The sequence below is a fragment of the Protomyctophum bolini genome (assembly GCF_963924005.1).
Source record: "Protomyctophum bolini genome assembly, chromosome: 14".
Taxonomy (NCBI): domain Eukaryota; kingdom Metazoa; phylum Chordata; class Actinopteri; order Myctophiformes; family Myctophidae; genus Protomyctophum; species Protomyctophum bolini.
In genome coordinates this window covers 1961156-1981155 of record NC_137875.1, presented here as the reverse complement: position 1 = coordinate 1981155, position 20000 = coordinate 1961156, and the positions used below count along the sequence as shown (strand labels likewise).

Below are 20000 nucleotides of genomic sequence, written 5' to 3'. Positions count from 1 at the left end.
TGCGTGTGTGTGTGTGTGTGTGTGCGCGTGTGCGTGCGTCTGATATTACGCCAGGCTAGCGTTTTAGTCAAATCATTGATGTTTTGTTTTTCTTCCTCAAAGCGGTTTCCAATTAGCCCGGAAGCGTTCGCCAAGCGTTTTTTGTTTTAGGCATTGGCACGCACACACGCACACATGCACGACACACACACACACGCACGACACACAAATACACACCTCATGCACGCACGCTCACACATGACACAAACACGGGCGCGCGCTCATGCTGCAGGTCTGAATGCCGCTGCTATATACAGTTGTTGTGTCATTATTGCGTGGATCTGTCTGGAAACGAAAACATGAATTATTTATCCCGTCTAGGACGGAAACCCGTCTGTGTCACCTTTTAGCTTTGAGATACTTTAACCAATTATTTAAAACTTTATCTGTTCTTTATCTGATGCCTGAAGAAGGCCTGAAGAAGGTCTTTGACCGAAACGTTGCCTAGCCCATTCTGACCTGAGATCAGATTCATACGAGGTTTCCACTAGGACACACACTGGTCTGATGAACCCCATTCTGACCCGAGATCAGATTAAAAAAAAATGTCAGTCGTTCTTCGATTTTTCAAAAATAGCAGACCTACAAGCTCCTATGAGCTTGTAGATCTGCTATTTTTCAATAGCTAAAGCATAACGTGATGCTAACACCGAAATGGGTTCCCGTTCAGAATGGGCTAGATAAAGGCTTCGTATTGCCAGTGCCAGAATACGTTGAGCCCTGTACCTACACACTCGTCTCAGAGCCTCAGTAGCAGGTGTACATGAGACTTTTGTTGCCTAAACTCTGTTGAAAAACGTGTGAAAACCTTTGAATACAATTGAATGCCACAGACGAAAAACAGTCTAAGTCCACACTATTGATCCATAATGTATATAAATGATAGATAAGGGTTCAGGACAACGAGGCCTTTTCGTGGAGGGGTCAGAAAGAAAATTTGGACTTAGACTGTTTTTCGTCTGTGGTATACTCATTTATATTCTTTCATAGTGAACGTTTTTAACTTGTATGTTTGCTTCTGGGAGGTTCATGGAAGAACATATTTTCAGATGGGGGACGTCTTTGACGTGCAATAGTTTGAGCGCCAGCCAGCACCACTGATATAAAAACAGAAATCATAGATTTCCTCAGGTCTTAATGTGTTATTCATGAAGCGGCTCTGCTGTGTGTCTTATATGGAGACGACATCCAGACCAGCAGATTTGTCAAGGCTTCCCACCTGGGATCGCCTCAGTCGCCAACCAACATACCTTGGAATAATATAACAAACCGTCACATTCTTTGGAAACTAAAAGATGTGTCCCTATACAACGGGTCGTTTCAAGGAAGCAATTAGATTGGTTAAAACAGCCTTCTTCTAGCCGGGAACACCCAATCAAAACAAAGAATTCAGCCGTTCTGTTCTCCCAGAGCGCAGCAGACTGGGTGGCTAGGATAGCTAGTTTCTTTTAAGTTTCTAGACATTTATGGTCATATAGTGGATGAAATAAAAACTAGACTAAAATGTTAGGAAGGGACTAGTGGACAAGAGATCCTTCTGTGTCCAACCAGATGATAGGTTCTGTGTCCTCCCAGACAATGGGTTCTTTACGTTCTCTGCTCTGTGTCCTCCCAGGTGATAGGAACAGTGAGCGCCACAGATAAAGATGACCAGCCTGCTAAGTTCTCCTACTACCTGGCCAAACCCAACACCAACTTCTCTCTGACCGACAACAGAGGTACGTCTGTCATCAAATAAATTACATTTTTTCAGTGATTATCTTAGTTTTAAGATTTGTGTAACTGTTGTATAATTGCAATAGGGCTCTTTAACGTCACTTCTGCACTGCCTCTCGGAGTTCCTGCAGCATCGCAGGCGTGCATTGATGACGATAAACTACCTCTTCTCGTGTGAATATTGCTTAAATAAAGCACTGTTTTCCCAAACAGCGCCCTATACCGTCAGCTCACTTGCGTGCGTGCGTGGGTGCGTGCGTGGGTGCTTGCGTGCGTGCGTGGGTGCGTGCGTGCGTGCGTGCGTGCGTGCGTGCACTCACCCAGTATGGTCAGGATACACAGCAGTATGGCGATCAGAGCGTGCACGCTCACTCCCATCCTCAGAGCTGCTGCTTTGCACTGCGTGTGAACCCGCCTGGCATCACACCTACACACCTACAGCACACACACACACAGGCGCGCACACACACACACACACACACACACACACACACACACCTTGATGGGTATAGCATGGGTGACTGTGCTGATGGGTTAGGGCCGGTTGTACCGTTTCTGATACAAGCTTGTAAATATGTGTTAACCCCTTACTGTACTGTAAATAAGTCAAGACAAGAGAGACCCTACCGCTGTGCCGTTTGTAACATTAGCTATAAGAGAGACCCTACCGCTGTGCCGTTTGTAACATTAGCTTAGAGAGACCCTACCGCTGTGCCGTTTGTAACATTAGCTATAAGAGAGACCCTACCGCTGTGCCGTTTGTAACATTAGCTATAAGAGAGACCCTACCGCTGTGACGTTTGTAACATTAGCTATAAGAGAGACCCTACCGCTGTGCCGTTTGTAACATTAGCTATAAGAGAGACCCTACCGCTGTGCCGTTTGTAACATTAGCTATAAGAGAGACCCTACCGCTGTGCCGTTTGTAACATTAGCTATAAGAGAGACCCTACCGCTGTGCCGTTTGTAACATTAGCTATAAGAGAGACCCTACCACTGTGCCGTTTGTAACATTAGCTATAAGAGAGACCCTACCGCTGTGCCGTTTGTAACATTAGCTATAAGAGAGACCCTACCGCTGTGCCGTTTGTAACATTAGCTATAAGAGAGACCCTACCGCTGTGCCGTTTGTAACATTAGCTATAAGAGAGACCCTACTGCTGTGCCGTTTGTAACATTAGCTGAGAGAGACCCTACCGCTGTGCCGTTTGTAACATTAGCTAAGAGAGACCCTACCGCTGTGCCGTTTGTAACATTAGCTAAGAGAGACCCTACCGCTGTGCTGTTTGTAACATTAGCTGAGAGAGACCCTACCGCTGTGCCGTTTGTAACATTAGCTATAAGAGAGACCCTACCGCTGTGCTGTTTGTAACATTAGCTATAAGAGAGACCCTACCGCTGTGCCATTTGTAACATTAGCTAAGAGAGATCCTACTGCTGTGCCGTTTGTAACATTAGCTATAAGAGAGACCCTACCGCTGTGCCGTTTGTAACATTAGCTATAAGAGAGACCCTACCGCTGTGCCGTTTGTAACATTAGCTAAGAGAGACCCTACCGCTGTGCCGTTTGTAACATTAGCTAAAAGAGACCCTACCGCTGTGCCGTTTGTAACATTAGTTAAGAGAGACCCTACCGCTGTGCCGTTTGTAACATTAGCTAAGAGAGACCCTACCGCTGTGCCGTTTGTAACATTAGCTAAGAGAGACCCTACCGCTGTGCCGTTTGTAACATTAGCTGAGAGAGACCCTACCGCTGTGCCGTTTGTAACATTAGCTAAGAGAGACCCTACCGCTGTGTCGTTTGTAACATTAGCTATAAGAGAGACCCTACCGCTGTGCTGTTTGTAACATTAGCTGAGAGAGACCCTACCGCTGTGCCGTTTGTAACATTAGCTATAAGAGAGACCCTACCACTGTGCCGTTTGTAACATTAGCTATAAGAGAGACCCTACCGCTGTGCCGTTTGTAACATTAGCTATAAGAGAGACCCTACCGCTGTGCCGTTTGTAACATTAGCTATAAGAGAGACCCTACCGCTGTGCTGTTTGTAACATTAGCTGAGAGAGACCCTACCGCTGTGCCGTTTGTAACATTAGCTATAAGAGAGACCCTACCGCTGTGCTGTTTGTAACATTAGCTGAGAGAGACCCTACCGCTGTGCCGTTTGTAACATTAGCTTAGAGAGACCCTACCGCTGTGCTGTTTGTAACATTATCTAAGAGAGACCCTACCGCTGTGTCGTTTGTAACATTAGCTAAGAGAGACCCTACCACTGTGCCATTTGTAACATTAGCTATAAGAGAGACCCTACCGCTGTGCCGTTTGTAACATTAGCTATAAGAGAGACCCTACTGCTGTGCCATTTGTAACATTAGCTTAGAGAGACCCTACGAGCGTGCTGTGTCTGTGTGGAACAAGCTTAAAGGACCACTTCACCACTTTTCAACCTATCTTCATGTAATAGGTCCTCACTAATAATCATGATAAAATGGCACGATTCTTTTCTACTCAGTCTGTGTCTCATAGGATGGCTGTGGCAGTTCGGAAACCGTCTTCCAGTGACATCATCATTAGGCAGATTTTATTACAAAAATGTTTAGATTTTCATTATCGTGACGACTGCTTCCATTTTCGCATTGCAACTTTTCAGGACTAGAAAGCCTGCAGTTTCTATTAACTTGTATTCCCCATCGATGATGTCACTGGAAGACGGTTTCTGAACTGCCCACAGCCCTCCTATATGAGACACAGACAGAGTAGAAAACAATTGCGCCATTCTTTTCATGATTATTAGTGAGGACCTATTATATGAAGAAAGTTGAAAAGTGGTGAAGTGGTCCTTTAACACGATGTGTTTCACCCACTTTTTTTTACTTTGTAAAACTGTGACGCGACAATAAAGACGATCATTGTGATCATACCCTGATGGGTAGCGGGGTGACCCGGCTCTATTACCTTGATGGGTAGCGGGGTGACCCGGCTCTTGGGGGGCGTTCCTCCGTCGTTGATGCCCACCTCCAGGATGTAATCCCTGGGGTCGTCCAGACTGAAGGTCCCCAGCTTCACTCTGATGTCCGCCGTGTTGTCTGGAAGATTAAACAGAGAGAGAGAGAGAGAGAGGTCATCCATGTGTCTGTACAGACAAATGTCTGTACAGACACATGTCTGTCTGTACAGACACGTGTCTGTACAGACACGTGTCTGTACAGACATGTGTCTGTACAGACATGTGTCCGTGGCAAGGCCCTGGCCTCTGTTTTACACACCATTATAGTGCTCTTATTTTAAGTTACTGAACACAGTGGATTCCTTTTGCGTGAGCAAAAGCTGGCGAGCCCAGGCTGTACTTCAGCCGTTCCTTTGATCTATTATCTCCCGGGGACTTCTTTGAGCTGTAGCTGCATGGTGAGAGGCAGCGGTGACCGAACAGTTTGCGGAGCGGTCTTGATATCGTGAAGGTCGCTATAGTTCGTATCCCCGGACCGGCACGTTATAATTACCACCGCTGAAGTGCCCTTTGAGCAAGGCATTGAACCTCTACCATGAAATGTTCTATGAGCAGGGCCTGGCTGTAAACAAGTTCTTGAGCTTAGTCCAGTTACCCTGCAGGGTAAACATCGTAACTTTCCTTTGCTTTCCATCAAAGTGTCGCTTCAAAGAGATTGTAGTACTAGTAGATGTATCCGTCCCATTGGTTAGTGCCCATCACTGCCGGGTCATAGTTAATTCTTCACGTTATAAGTGAGATGTTTCAACGTGTAGCGTCACCACCGTGTGGACCAGCTGCTTTCCTTGTTTTTAATTATAATAATAGGAGTGGATGGAACTTGACACGAACTTGACACTTTGAAAAGAACTCACTTGAACATAACAACCCTTCACTTGCCAGCCCGGCCCGGCCTCAGAGAGGTATAAACAATGGTGTCACTACGTAAATCTCCGCTAAGCAGAAGTTTCCTGCAGATCGGGGGGGGGGGGGGGGGGCTATTTGGGAAGACATTCCTCACTCACACAACGCACACACACACACGCGGACACACCATCCTTGTGCTGGAGGAATCCAGCGGAGTACAATGGCAGGAAAGCAGGCGGTGTCTGTGTGTATATACATATATCTCACGTTAAGGTTCTTAGCAGACCAGTGAATACAGTACGTCTGGGTTCAAACCTGCAGGTGAAGCCGGTTTAACCCATTCTGACCTGAGATCAGATTCATACGAGGTTTCCACTGGACACTACACTGGTCTGATTAACACATTCTGACCTGAGATCAGATTCTAAAAAATGTCAGTCGTTCTTCGAATTTTTCAAAAATAGCAGACCTACAAGCTCGTAGCGCGCCACTCGGTGGCGCGCTACGAGCTTGTAGATCTGCTATTTTTCAATAGCTAAAGCATAACATGATGCTAACACCGAAATGGGTTCCCGTTCAGAATGGGTTAAGAGAGCCAACGGAAGACTATAGGTGGCACCATATCCTATTTATTTTTTTACAACGAGAGGTTAAAGTGCAACGATTGTTACACTGATTACAGAACACTCGTTGTGTCTAAAGCACGACCGCAGGTGTGATGGAAAATCCAGCGTAAAAATGTATCGTTTGAAGTTGAACTTTGAAAATGTTGTTGTGACCAAAAAAATATATATATATAAAGAAAAATAAACGATGCAACAATAACCTCTGCTGTCGATCAGAAAGCTGCTGACGCGTTTATTTATTTAAAACAAAGCAATATTGCGTCATCAAAGTTGGTATATTGTGACATATTGTCAGATACTTGCATGTGAGGCAGAGAGAGGGGGGGGAGAGGTGGTGGGGGTTTTAGCAGACAGTTTGAGGGTCCTACAATTATGAATACTCAGGGTGGGGGTCTGGGAGGGGCAGGTCATTATTTTGGGGGGGGGGGGGACGGAAAAGGTTGAGAACCTCTGTTAGCCTCGGAAACCCAGACGTTTTTATTTCCAGGGAGAAGAAAAAACTGTTATAGTGGCTGCAGGCTGTGTGTGTGCGCGTGCGTGCGTGCGTGCGTGCGTGCGTGCGTGCGTGCGTGCGTGCGTGCGTGTGTGCGTGTGTGTGTGCGTACGTGTGTGTGTGTGCGTGTGTGCGTGCGTGCGTGTGTGTGTGTGTGTGTGTGTGTGTGTGCATGCAAGAGTGTGTAAGACAGTGTAATGAACCCTGTGTTAAAAACAACCCTGGAAGAACCATCATGTTCTGGTTGTCAAGAGTGGTTTAATAAGACATGAACCTCTCTCTGTCTCTCTATCTCTCTCTCTCTCTCTCTCTCTCTCTCTCTCTCTGTCTCTGTCTCTCTCTCTCTCTCTCTCTCTCTCTCTCTCTGTCTCTCTGTTTCTCTCTCTCTCTCTCGCTCTGTCACACTTGTGTTAATGCAGTGTCTGAGTGTCATGTAGTTGCCTGACCTACAACATGAAGACAAGACACTTAACAAGAGAAGCGGCTTGTGTGTGTGTGTGTGTGTGTGTGTGTGTGTGTGTGTGTGTGTGTGTGTGTGTGTGTGTGTGTGTGTGTGTGTGTGTGTATGTGTGCGTGTGCGTGTGCGTGTGTGTGTGTGAGATAGAAGACATTGTTAATGACCCACTCAGACAACTACATCATCAATGTTGTGTCTGCAAAGACACTCTTAGCACGTGTATGTGCATGCATGCATGCGTGTGTGTGTGTGTGTGTCTGTGTGTGTGCATGTCCTATAATGAAAGGCTGCTTGTTTTTAACTAGTTTTTATAAAGCTTGTAGTTGATGAATATTTGAGTAGCTTTCATCCTTTTTAAGCAGCTCGTGTCGCGTGCGTGCGTGCGTGCGTGGGTGCGTGCGTGCGTGCATGGGTGCGTGCGTGCGTGCGTGCGTGCGTGCGTGGGTGGGTGCGTGCGTGCGTGCGTGCGTGCGTGCGTGCGTGCGTGCGTGCGTGCGTGCGTGCGTGCGTGCGTGCGTGCGTGCGTGCGTGCGTGCGTGCGTGCGTGCGTGCGTGCGTGCGTGCGTGCGTGCGTGCGTGCGTGCGTGCGTGCGTGCGTGCGTGCGTGCGTGCGTGAGGATCTGGTTGTATCAGAAGGCAGATTATTCTTCTGTGTTTGATTGATTCATTAAATACTTTATTATAGAATAAGTTATATTAGTATATTCAGTATATTCAATTCATCAACATAGCACAACCGCACCAGACAGTGGCCTTCATGGTTAGAGTGTCCGCCCTGAAACTGGGAGGTCGTGGGTTCGATCCCCGGCCGGGTCATACCAAAGACTGTAAGAATGGGACCCAGTGCCTCCCTGCTTGACACTCAATGGGTTGGATTGGGGGGTCAGTCCCTGCTTGACACTCAGCATCAAAGGGTTGGATTGGGGGGTCAGTCCCTGTGGCTTTGTGCCCAGAGAGAAGCAGAGATGACTGTGGCTTTGTGCCGTAGAGAAGCAGAGATGACTGTGGCTTTGTGCCCAGAGAGAAGCAGAGATGACTGTGGCTTTGTGCCGTAGAGAAGCAGAGATGACTGTGGCTTTGTGCCCAGAGAGAAGCAGAGATGACTGTAGCTTTGTGCCCAGAGAGAAGCAGAGATGACTGTGGTTTTGTGCCCAGAGAGAAGCAGAGATGACTGTGGCTTTGTGCCCAGAGAGAAGCAGAGATGACTGTAGCTTTGTGCCCAGAGAGAAGCAGAGATGACTGTGGCTTTGTGCCCAGAGAGAAGCAGAGATGACTGTGGCTTTGTGCCCAGAGAGAAGCAGAGATGACTGTGGCTTTGTGCCCACAGAGAAGCAGAGATGACTGTAGCTTTGTGCCCAGAGAGAGAAGCAGAGATGACTGTGGCTTTGTGCCCAGAGAGAGAAGCAGAGATGACTGTGGCTTTGTGCCCACAGAGAGAAGCAGAGATGACTGTGGCTTTGTGCCCACAGAGAGAAGCAGAGATGACTGTGGCTTTGTGCCGTAGAGAGAAGCAGAGATGACTGTGGCTTTGTGCCCACAGAGAGAAGCAGAGATGACTGTGGCTTTGTGCCGTAGAGAGAAGCAGAGATGACTGTGGCTTTGTGCCCAGAGAGAAGCAGAGATGACTGTGGCTTTGTGCCCAGAGAGAAGCAGAGATGACTGTGGCTTTGTGCCGTAGAGAAGCAGAGATGACCGTGGCTTTGCGGGAACCCTTGGAGAACCGTTCCCCTCGCTGAATTGTTTGAAACTAGAAAAGCTGTCCTAGAAACGGACTTGATGATCACAACCAACTAATACTGCGTTACATTTTTGTGCACATTCTTTCACATAAAGTGTATTCATCGCCACAAAATGTGTCTCATTTCGCCATAGACACTTTGATTGCGAGGTGTGCAGACAGACAGACAGTCGTACCTCTGTTGTCGGTCAGAGAGAAGTTGGTGTTGGGTTTGGCCAGGTAGTAGGAGAACTTAGCAGGCTGGTCATCTTTATCTGTGGCGCTCACTGTTCCTATCACCTGGGAGGACACAGAGCAGAGAACGTAAAGAACCCATTGTCTGGGAGGACACAGAACCTATCATCCTAGTCCCTTCCTAACATTTTAGTCTAGTTTTTATTTGTTGACGAATTTGTCGGTATATTTAGTCTTAGTTTTAGTCGTCATAGCGTAGTTCCCGTATACCGTTCCAGCCATGTCGTTCTCACAGACAAACACCTCGTCCTTACCGTAAACACCTGGTCCTTACTGTAAACACCTGGTCCTTACCGTTCCAGCCATGTCGTTCTCACAGACAAACACCTCGTCCTTACCGTAAACACCTGGTCCTTACTGTAAACACCTGGTCCTTACCGTTCCAGCCATGTCGTTCTCACAGACAAACACCTCATCCTTACTGTAAACACCTCATCCTTACTGTAAACACCTGGTCCTTACCGTTCCAGCCATGTCGTTCTCACAGACAAACACCTCGTCCACGGCCAGCTCTGGTTCGTTGTCGTTGACGTCCTGAACCAGGATGTTGACTTTGACAAACGACTGCAGACCTAAAGACACACAGAACGGCATCATGATTAATTATGCACGCTATAATCAAAGGGCAGGAGGCTATCTCCTGTTTCTGTAGCCATGAGGCCCATAGGGGGCAGGAGCCTATCTCCTGTTTCTGTAGCCATGAGGCCCATAGGGGCAGGAGCCTATCTCCTGTTTCTGTAGCCATGAGGCCCATAGGGGGCAGGAGCCTATCTCCTGTTTCTGTAGCCTTGGGGCCCATAGGGGCAGGAGCCTATCTCCTGTTTCTGTAGCCATGAGGCCCATAGGGGCAGGAGCCTATCTCCTGTTTCTGTAGCCATGAGGCCCATAGGGGCAGGAGCTGGGGCCCATAGCAGGGCAGGAGCCTATCTCCTGTTTCTGTAGCCATGAGGCCCATAGGGGCAGGAGCCTATCTCCTGTATCTGTAGCGTGAGGCAGCTTGATGTACAAGTACACCCCCTGGACATGACGCTAGTATGTCACAGGGACTTATACCCCCAACCCAACCCTTGATGCTGAGTGCCAAGTAGGGAGGCATTGGGTCCCATTTTTTACAGTCTTTGGTATGACCCCGGCCGGGGATCGAACCCCCAACCTCCCAGTCTCAGGGCGGACACTCTAACCACAAGGCCACTGAGCTGCAAGGTTTTAACACTTAATCTGCCAGCATTATTAATAAGGTGTGTGTGTGCGTTCCGTACCGCTGGGCTCCTCCTGGGCCTTGACCTGGAACATGTACGTGGCCTCCATCTCTCTGTCCAGCTTCCTGATGGTGGACAGCTGACCTGTGAGAGGGTTGATGGCCACGGGGCAGTCCTTATCCTCTATGGAGTACCTACAGACAGACAGACAGGCAGACAGACAGGCAGGCAGACAGGCAGACAGACAGACAGACAGACAGACAGACAGGCAGACAGGCAGACAGACAGACAGATAGACAGACAGACAGACAGACAGACAGACAGACAGACAGACAGACAGACAGACAGACAGACAGACAGACAGGCAGGCAGGCAGACAGGCAGACAGGCAGGCAGGCAGGCAGACAGACAGACAGACAGACAGACAGACAGACAGACAGACAGACAGACAGACAGACAGACAGACAGACAGACATACAGGCAGACAGACAGACAGGCAGGCAGACAGACAGGCAGGCAGGCAGGCAGGCAGGCAGGCAGGCAGGCAGGCAGACAGACAGACAGACAGACAGACAGACAGACCGTCAGAGAGGTCAGGTTTTGCACCGGGAGCTGTTCTGGGGGCTCAGTGCCTTGCTCAAGGTGTATACACTGTATATAATATAATGCAGAGATGGTTGGACCGGCCCTCCTAACCGTCGGTGCCGGGAATAGAACCAGCAACCTTTCTGCCACACGTGGCCAGCCCTTTTTTCCTCCTGTCATCTCTTAGTTATACACGCAATGTCATTATAGGATCAAATCTTCTTAACCCATTTAGACCTGACGTAGAAATTTAAAAAAAAAACCTTCTAAATGCTGACAGTTTTCAGATATAATGTTTCTATATCAGTGGGTCTCAATATTTCATGTCAAGGACCCCAAAAGTTATATGTATTTGGCCGCCGACCCCCGTCTGAAAATATGTTGTTCCAAGAACATCCTATATAGAAGCAAAGATTTGAAGATTTGCGACACATTTTCAAGATTAAAAAAAAAATAGCAGACCTACAAGCTCGTAGCACGGCACGAGCTTGTAGATCTGCTATTTTTCAATAGCTAAAGTATAACATAATGCTAGAAACACCAAAAGGGGTTCCCGCCCAGAATGGGTTAGAGACGTCTGTGTGCGTGCGTGCGTACACGTGCGTGCGTGCGTGCGTGCGTGCGTGCGTGCGTGCGTGCGTGCGTGTACGCGTCCTACCGTAAGCTCTTGGCGGCCATGTCGGGGTCCTTAGCGGTGATCATTCCTATGTTGGTGACCATGGTTTCCTCCAACACGTTGAAACTGTAGATGGGCTTGGAGAAGACCGGGGGCTCGTCCACATCTATCACCCTGATGGTCACCTGAGACAGGTTATCAGATAAAATGTGTTAACTAATGTTTGTTACTTTGAAATGTCCATCATAGACTAGAGAACAACAAAGCACCTCCTAAATGTCCATCATAGACTAGAGAACAACAAAGCACCTCCTAAATGTCCATCATAGACTAGAGAACAACAAAGCACCTCCTAAATGTCCATCATAGACTATAGAGAACAACAAAGCGCCTCCTAAATGTCCATCATAGACTAGAGAACAACAAAGCACCTCCTAAATGTCCATCATAGACTAGAGAACAACAAAGCACCTCCTAAATGTCCATCATAGACTAGAGAACAACAAAGGACCTCCTAAATGTCCATCATAGACTAGAGAACAACAAAGCACCTCCTAAATGTCCATCATAGACTAGAGAACAACAAAACACCTCCTAAATGGCCATCATAGACTAGAGAACAACAAAGCACCTCCTAAATGTCCATCATAGACTAGAGAACAACAAAGCACCTCCTAAATGTCCATCATAGACTAGAGAACAACAAAGCACCTCCTAAATGTCCATCATAGACTAGAGAACAACAAAGCACCTCCTAAATGTCCATCATAGACTAGAGAACAACAAAGCACCTCCTAAATGTCCATCATAGACTAGAGAACAACAAAGCACCTCCTAAATTCCTTGCTTCAGCACGTCTTTATATTCAAATCTTGAAACAACGCGTTTATGCTTTGAAATCGTCCAACTCTTACAGTATGTCAAACGCATATGTGTCTCTTACAGTATGTCAACTCTCATGTAAAGTACACTCCATCCATCCATCCACCTTCAACCGCTTATCCGTAGTCGGGTCGCGGGGGCAACAGCTCCACCAGAGAGCTCCAGACTTCCCTCTCCTCCAGAGCAACATTAGTATAACTTCCTCCTGGGGGGGATCCCGAGACGTTCCAAGGCCAGTGAGTCGATGTGTTTCCTCCAACTGTGCCTTGGTCTGCCCCGGGGTCTCCTCCCAGTGGGACGTGGTCCTTGGTCTGCCCCGGGGTCTCCTCCCAGTGGGACGTGATCCTTGGTCTGCCCCGGGGTCTCCTCCCAGTGGGACGTGATCCTTGGTCTGCCCCGGGGTCTCCTCCCAGTGGGACGTGATCCTTGGTCTGCCCCGGGGTCTCCTCCCAGTGGGACGTGCGTCGTAATGTGTTTGATTCGACCTTTGATCATTGATCATTCATTATCCTATATTATGCAGTTTACAACAGTTTTGGGTGTGGGTGAGAGTGGGTGATCATACGATCTGTGTCGTGAATGTATTTGCGTATATACTTGTGTACTGTAATTGTTCTTCATAAATGATCATATATTAGTTATAGTTGTACCATTGTTTTCTTGTTGCATTTGAGACTACGAGAACCCCCCGAAATGTAGACATACATACATACTGTACACCTCAAAGGACTTTATCCTTTCCTTTCAACGCATTCCGACATGACATACATTCTGACGTGCATTCTCCCGGTGACAGTGAGCAGTGAGTTTGCCACGCAACCACCTGGGCCTCGGTGACAGACAGCAGTGTCCTTAATTATTCAACAATGATTAAAATGCATCCTTTCATTAATAATAATAACAACAACGATAGAGTGAATTGTTAACCCATTCTGAACGGGAACCGATTTTGGTGTTATAGCATCATGTTATGCTTGTTAGCTATTGAAAAAATAGCAGACCTATACAAGCTCATAGCGCGCCACCGAGTGGCGCGCTACGAGCTTGTATAGGTCTGCTATTTTTTGAAAAAATCGAAGAACGACTGACATTTTTTTAGAATCTGATCTCAGGTCAGAATGGGTTCATCAGACCAGTGTGTGTCCAGTGGAAACCTTGTATGAATCTGATCTCAGGTCAGAATGGGTTCATCATCAGACCAGTGTGTGTCCTAGTGGGTGGAAACCTCGTATGAATCTGATCTCAGGTCAGAATGGGTTCATCAGACCAGTGTGTGTCCTAGTGGAAACCTCGTATGAATCTGATCTCAGGTCAGAATGGGTTAAATGGATCACCTGGGCCTTGGTGACAGCAGCGTCCTTGTTGTCGGCGGGTGACAGCAGGTTGTTCTCTCTGACGTGAACGCTGAAGGTGTAGCTGCTCTTTGTCTCGTAGTCCAGAGCCTGCAGGGGGCGACAGAGAGTTGTTGTAACATAGATGTTCTCCACACATAGTCATCCATCTCGCTTCCTAACCTCCCACGGGGCAGCACGCCTAAACCTAACCTCAATCCTCTCCCAGCCCTTAACGCACCCCTCACCAACATTAATCCGGTCGTCTTAACGCACCCCTCACCAACCTTAATCCGGTCGTCTTAACACACCCCTCACCAACCTTAATCCGGTCGTCTTAACACACCCCTCACCAACATTAATCCGGTCGTTTTAACGCACCCCTCACCAACCTTAATCCTGTCGTTTTAACGCACCCCTCACCAACCTTAATCCGGTCGTCTTAACGCACCCCTCACCAACCTTAATCCGGTCGTCTTAACGCACCCCTCACCAACCTTAATCCGGTCGTTTTAACACACCTCCTCACCGACCTTAATCCGGTCGTTTTAACGCACCCCTCACCAACCTTAATCCGGTCGTTTTAACGCACCCCTCACCAACCTTAATCCGGTCGTTTTAACGCACCCCTCACCAACCTTAATCCGGTCGTTTTAACGCACCCCTCACCAACCTTAATCCGGTCGTTTTAACACACCCCTCACCAACCTTAATCCGGTCGCTTTAACGCACCCCTCACCAACCTTAATCCGGTCGTTTTAACTCACCCCTCACCAACCTTAATCCGGTCGTTTTAACTCACCCCTCACCAACCTTAATCCGGTCGTTTTAACTCACCCCTCACCAACCTTAATCCGGTCGTTTTAACTCACCCCTCACCAACCTTAATCCGGTCGTTTTAACGCACCCCTCACCAACCTTCATCCGGTCGTCTTAACGCACCCCTCACCAACCTTAATCCGGTCGTCTTAACGCACCTCCTCACCAACCTTAATCCGGTCGTCTTAACGCACCCCTCACCAACCTTCATCCGGTCGTCTTAACGCACCTCCTCACCAACCTTAATCCGGTCGTCTTAACGCACCCCTCACCAACCTTCATCCGGTCGTCTTAACGCACCCCTCACCAACCTTAATCCGGTCGTCTTAACGCACCCCTCACCAACCTTAATCCGGTCGTTTTAACGCACCCCTCACCAACCTTCATCCGGTCGTCTTAACGCACCCTCACCAACCTTATGTCTAACCAAAGGATGCCGGCATTACCTCCACCAGAGAGCTCTGGTGGAGGTAACTCTGTTACCTCCACCAGAGAGCTCTGGTGGAGGTAACTCTGTTACCTCCACCAGAGAGCTCTGGTGGAGGTAACTCTGTTACCTCCACCAGAGAGCTCTGGTGGAGGTAACTCTGTTACCTCCACCAGAGAGCTCTGGTGGAGGTAACTCTGTTACCTTTCTCAGCATGAGGTCTCCGTCCTTGGCGGGGTTACCTTTCTCAGCATGAGGTCTCCGTCCTTGGCGGGGTTCCGGACCACTCTGAACATGTCACTGAACGGAGGAGCGATGGTGAACTCTGGGTCTTTGTTCTGAGTCTCGTCTCGGTCCTCCAGCTCCAGAACTCCCATCTTCACCTCCAGCTTCTGGTTCTCCGGAACCTGCAGCTCGTACGTCTCTGCACGGGGACACACACACACACACGGATCAAAATCTGCCACCAAAACTATACATAACTAAATGTAGGCTACTTGTTATAGAAGTTGTCATATGTATGAAATGTATAAGACATTCTCATGGAACTATATCAGATCTACAAGCTCAAATGTGACTAATATGACTAATACTAAATGAAACTTCATTCAAAAGACTAAAACCAAATCCAAATTTGCTGTCAAAACGAACAGCGCTAGTGTGTGATAATAGTGATAGGAGGTTGTGTGTGTGTGTGTGTGTGTGTGTGTGTGTGTGTGTATGTGTGTGTGTGTGTGTGTGTGTGTGTGTGTATGTGTGTGTGTGTGTGTGTGTGTGTGTATGTGTGTGTGTGTGCGTGTGCGTGTGCGTGTGCGTGTGTGTGTGTGTGTGTGTGTGTGTGTGTGTGTGTGTGTGTGTGTGTGTGTTAGCGTACTCCTGGTGAACGAGGCCATGTTGTCATTGGTGTCCGTGACGCTGATGGTGACCGAGGTCGTGGCCGTGCTGCCGGCCGCCATCCCTCTGGTGTCCTGAGCCTGGACCACCACCGTGTACCTGGACCGGGTCTCTCTGTCCAACAGGTCTGTCCTGGTGCTGATCACACCTACAGGGAGACACAGAGACACAATGAGACCTGGTCTCTCTGTCCAACAGGTCTGTCCTGGTGCTGATCACACCTACAGACACAATTCAATTAAATTCAAATCAAAGGGCTTTATTGGCATGAGAAAACATACGTTTACATTGCCAAAGCAGAAAGAACAATACAACAATACAGCAATACAATCAAAACAAAAATTATGTACTTTGAAGGTCGGAATCTTCAATAGATCAACTTCTGTGTACCAAGGTCACTCGATGCAGGTATATTGCAGGAATATAAACAATGATTAGTCTTTAGGGTGGTTGTGTTCCATTTGATATCCTTCTCCTATCACAGCAACTCACAAATCTTGCTGCTGTGTTTGCACATTGTTGTACTTCGCCCAGCAGATATGGGAGTTTTTTGTCATTGGTCATGTTTTCAAAATCTCCGTGTGTGGTTGTAACTTCTTCTAATCTGTGGGAAGTATGTGTCTCTGATGTCTTGGTACAATGGACACAGACAGAGACAGAGTGTCACGATATCAGTCTGTTGCATACTTTTATCATGTAGTGTTGCCCTAGTGTTTCCTGTTCTGCCTTAGTTGTGTTTGCCTGTCTTGTCTCACCTCCCTGTGATTACTAGTTTTCTCCACCTGTGTCCTGTTAAGTCTCTCAGCCAATCCCAGTGTTGATTGTGTGTTCTGTTCACCTGTGTGTTGTGATCCCTGTGTCTACTGAAACCCTCAGTCCCTTGTGTTCCCTGCTTGATTGTAGTTTATGTTATGGTGTTCTGTTCAGTGTTTTCAGTATAATAATGGAGTAATATATGTAGAGGCAAGCTCAAACTATACTCTGCCTCTCGGCTGGGCACATGCATTATACAGAAATCGTTTTTGACGCGTAGTAATATATTGTCCAGGCATTGACTGCTGTAGGGTCATACAGCAGTTTTCATAATGCAAATATAAAATGATACGGTAAAAACGTGTGATCTCTAGCCTTCTGTGCCCATACCTTCCAAACCATTCAACCTGGCTTGTTGCACCTGTGTTCTATATGTCAATCCTGTGTGACACACACCCCCCATGGTGAACCCGCCCATCAAACGGGTTAAAGGCACACACAGGCAGAAATGGCTCCTTCAATATATTTAGGTCTAGTCAGAAGTCGTTGTAAGCGAGAGGCACTTCCACGTTGGCCACAGAAGCGTGGCGTGGTTTAGAAGCACAACCCGTGTAGGATTTAGAACGTCGCTCTTCAGTGAGAGAGAGAGAGAGTTGTGACTGAGGACCTCAGTGAGGCCGGTCTATACCTGTGATGCTGTCGATGGTGAATGCTGATAGGTCCCCTTCTTTTCTCAGCGAGTATCGCAGCTCCCCATTGGCCGTGGTCGGGTCGTCTGCGTCCGTTGCTTTCACTTCGACCACTTTGGTTCCTGAACGGAGGAGAGGTAATGAGAGCAGTGTAATTAATTAATCATACTATTATAAGACAAGCAGCTTAATGTTACTGTTACTGCTTGATGGCCATATTGATTTGTTCGGTAAGTTCTGTATGTCATAAGCCCATAACACACCGTCTGCGACCGTCTGCGGCGCGGCGCGGCGCCGCGCGGAGGACGCAGCCGGTGTGTGGTGGGCTTTAGTCATACTAGTGCACATAGTCACGGACATTGCTGTTCCTTGGAGCGGTTGCACCACTCAAAAATCACACTTGTGTGAATTGCAGTGTTGTTCTTATGTCCGTGAAAAAATGTAATGCATCTATTTTACGAGATGTATTTATATCGGCAAGATGATGTCACAGACTTTCACTGGGCTAAGGTCATATAGAGGATAAAGAAGATGATGTCACAGACTTTCACTGGGCTAAGGTCATATAGAGGATAAAGAAGGACAGAGACTGAACTGGCGCGAAGCTTTGACCACCAAATTTTGGTGGTCAAATGCGGAAGTGCAACCGAGTGCTCAATGTTAACCCATTTTGGGGCGGGATCCCCTTTTGGTGTTAGCATTATGTCGTGCTTTAGCTATTGAAAAATAGCAGACCTACAAGCTCATAGCGCGCCACCGAGTGGCGCGCTACGAGCTTGTAGGTCTGCTATTTTTGAAGAAATCGAAGAACGACTGACATAGAAACATAGCTTCATCAGAAAACTGTCAGGATGTAGAGAAGACATTTTTAGAAACTGATCTCAGGTCAGAATGGGTTAAAGCCCAGCTGCACAGGGGGTTTCTCCGGTCATGAATCCACGGGTGGTCCGGCCTGTAGTTTATTGGGTGCGAGACCGCGGGTAGTTTTTTGGTACTGACCCGTCCTGGAGCGTTCCACGATGGACCCGTTGAAGGTTCTGGGGAACACGGGGACGTTGTCGTTGATGTCGTTGACCTGGATGATGAAGTCCCCGGCCTCCTCCACCATCTTGTTGTTGCCGTCGAACATGACGGCCCTCAGGTGGTACATGCTCTTCTCCTCGCGGTCCAGAACCTTGGTGACGAACAGGTCCCCCTTGTGGTCCACCGTGAAGATGGAGTTGGCCCCCTCGCCCTCGATGGTGAACCGCTTCACCTCCAGCTTCTGGTTGGACTTCAGCTGCAAAGAGAAAACAGAAACAAGAGGGAGACCCTTTGATGCTGAGTGCCAAGCAGGGACTGACCCCCCCAATCCAACCCCTTGATGCTGAGTGCCAAGCAGGGACTGACCCCCCCAATCCAACCCCTTGATGCTGAGTGCCAAGCAGGGACTGACCCCAATCCAACCCCTTGATGCTGAGTGCCAAGCAGGGACTGACCCCCCAATCCAACCCCTTGATGCTGAGTGCCAAGCAGGGACTGACCCCCCAATCCAACCCCTTGATGCTGAGTGCCAAGCAGGGACTGACCCCCCAATCCAACCCCTTGATGCTGAGTGCCAAGCAGGGACTGACCCCCCAATCCAACCCCTTGATGCTGAGTGCCAAGCAGGGAGGCACTGGGTCCCATTTTTACAGTCTTTGGTATGACCCGGCCGGGGATCGAACCCCGACCTCCCAGTCTCAGGGCGGACACTCTAACCACAAGGCCACTGAGCTGGTGTTTTATAGACATACAGGCTATAAAGGCTAGGTGGCTCAAGGCGGAGTCTCCGATGTAGTCCACCCGGCGGCCATCTTGTCCGAGGCAACACTCGGCTCGGTGCGTTTTGCCCTCCTCAAGATGGCCGCCCGCTCAATGATATGGGCGCCGCCATCTTTAGAGGCGTTTTCTCAGGACAGACAGACAGACAGACAGACAGACAGACAGACAGACAGACAGACGGGTATACCTGTCCTATCTTGTAAGGGAAGGGCGCGGGTCTCTCCTCCTCCACGTACAGATTGTTCCAGATCCAGTCTCTCTTCTGCCTCAAGTGGACGGGAGGAGGTAGGGCGGGTCGGTGGTTCGATTCCACCGCCTCCTCAGGAGCAAGCAGCAGCTTCTCTGCCCGCGTGACGTTGGCGAGGAGGAGGAGGAGGAGGAGGGGGGGTAGCAGCACCCGAAGCTGAGTACCACCCATCATCTATACAGAGAGAGAGAGAGAGAGAGAGAGAGAAGTGAGGGAGGAGAGAAAGAAGCAACAGAAGATCACATTAAAACCAGAGAGAGGGGGGAGGGCTTTCTGTGTGGAGTTTGCATGTTCTCCCCGTGTCCCCTATAGGGTAGGTACCCTCACATGTTCTCCCCGTGTCCCCTAGGGTAGGTACCCTCACATGTTCTCCCCGTGTCCCCTAGGGTAGGTACCCTCACATGTTCTCCCCGTGTCCCCCTAGGGTAGGTACCCTCACATGTTCTCCCCGTGTCCCCTAGGGTAGGTACCCTCACATGTTCTCCCCATGTCCCCTATAGGGTAGGTATCCTCACATGTTCTCCCCGTGTCCCCTAGGGTAGGTACCCTCGCATGTTCTCCCTGTGTCCCCTAGGGTAGGTACCCTCACATGTTCTCCC

At 48.6% G+C, this 20000-nt stretch overlaps 2 protein-coding genes across 2 annotated transcripts in view; one reads left to right on the top strand and one right to left on the bottom strand.

Moving 5' to 3' along the window:
• The window catches only part of cdh5 (cadherin 5), a gene marked incomplete at its 5' end in the record, with an annotated part of 28132 nt that extends 8560 nt beyond the window's left edge, over positions 1-19572 (bottom strand). The window contains 12 exons of the mRNA XM_080782017.1: positions 2076-2190; positions 4711-4841; positions 9099-9201; positions 9619-9728; positions 10416-10549; positions 11599-11741; positions 13773-13880; positions 15258-15439; positions 15890-16057; positions 17351-17473; positions 18351-18630; positions 19342-19572. Coding sequence (XP_080638143.1) covers positions 2076-2190; positions 4711-4841; positions 9099-9201; positions 9619-9728; positions 10416-10549; positions 11599-11741; positions 13773-13880; positions 15258-15439; positions 15890-16057; positions 17351-17473; positions 18351-18630; positions 19342-19572 — 1828 coding nt within the window. The remainder of the gene's footprint in view (positions 1-2075; positions 2191-4710; positions 4842-9098; positions 9202-9618; positions 9729-10415; positions 10550-11598; positions 11742-13772; positions 13881-15257; positions 15440-15889; positions 16058-17350; positions 17474-18350; positions 18631-19341) is intronic.
• LOC308328702 (lysosomal cholesterol signaling protein-like) overlaps positions 1-20000 on the top strand; it is a 125291-nt gene that overhangs the window by 84733 nt on the left and 20558 nt on the right. The window lies entirely within an intron of this gene.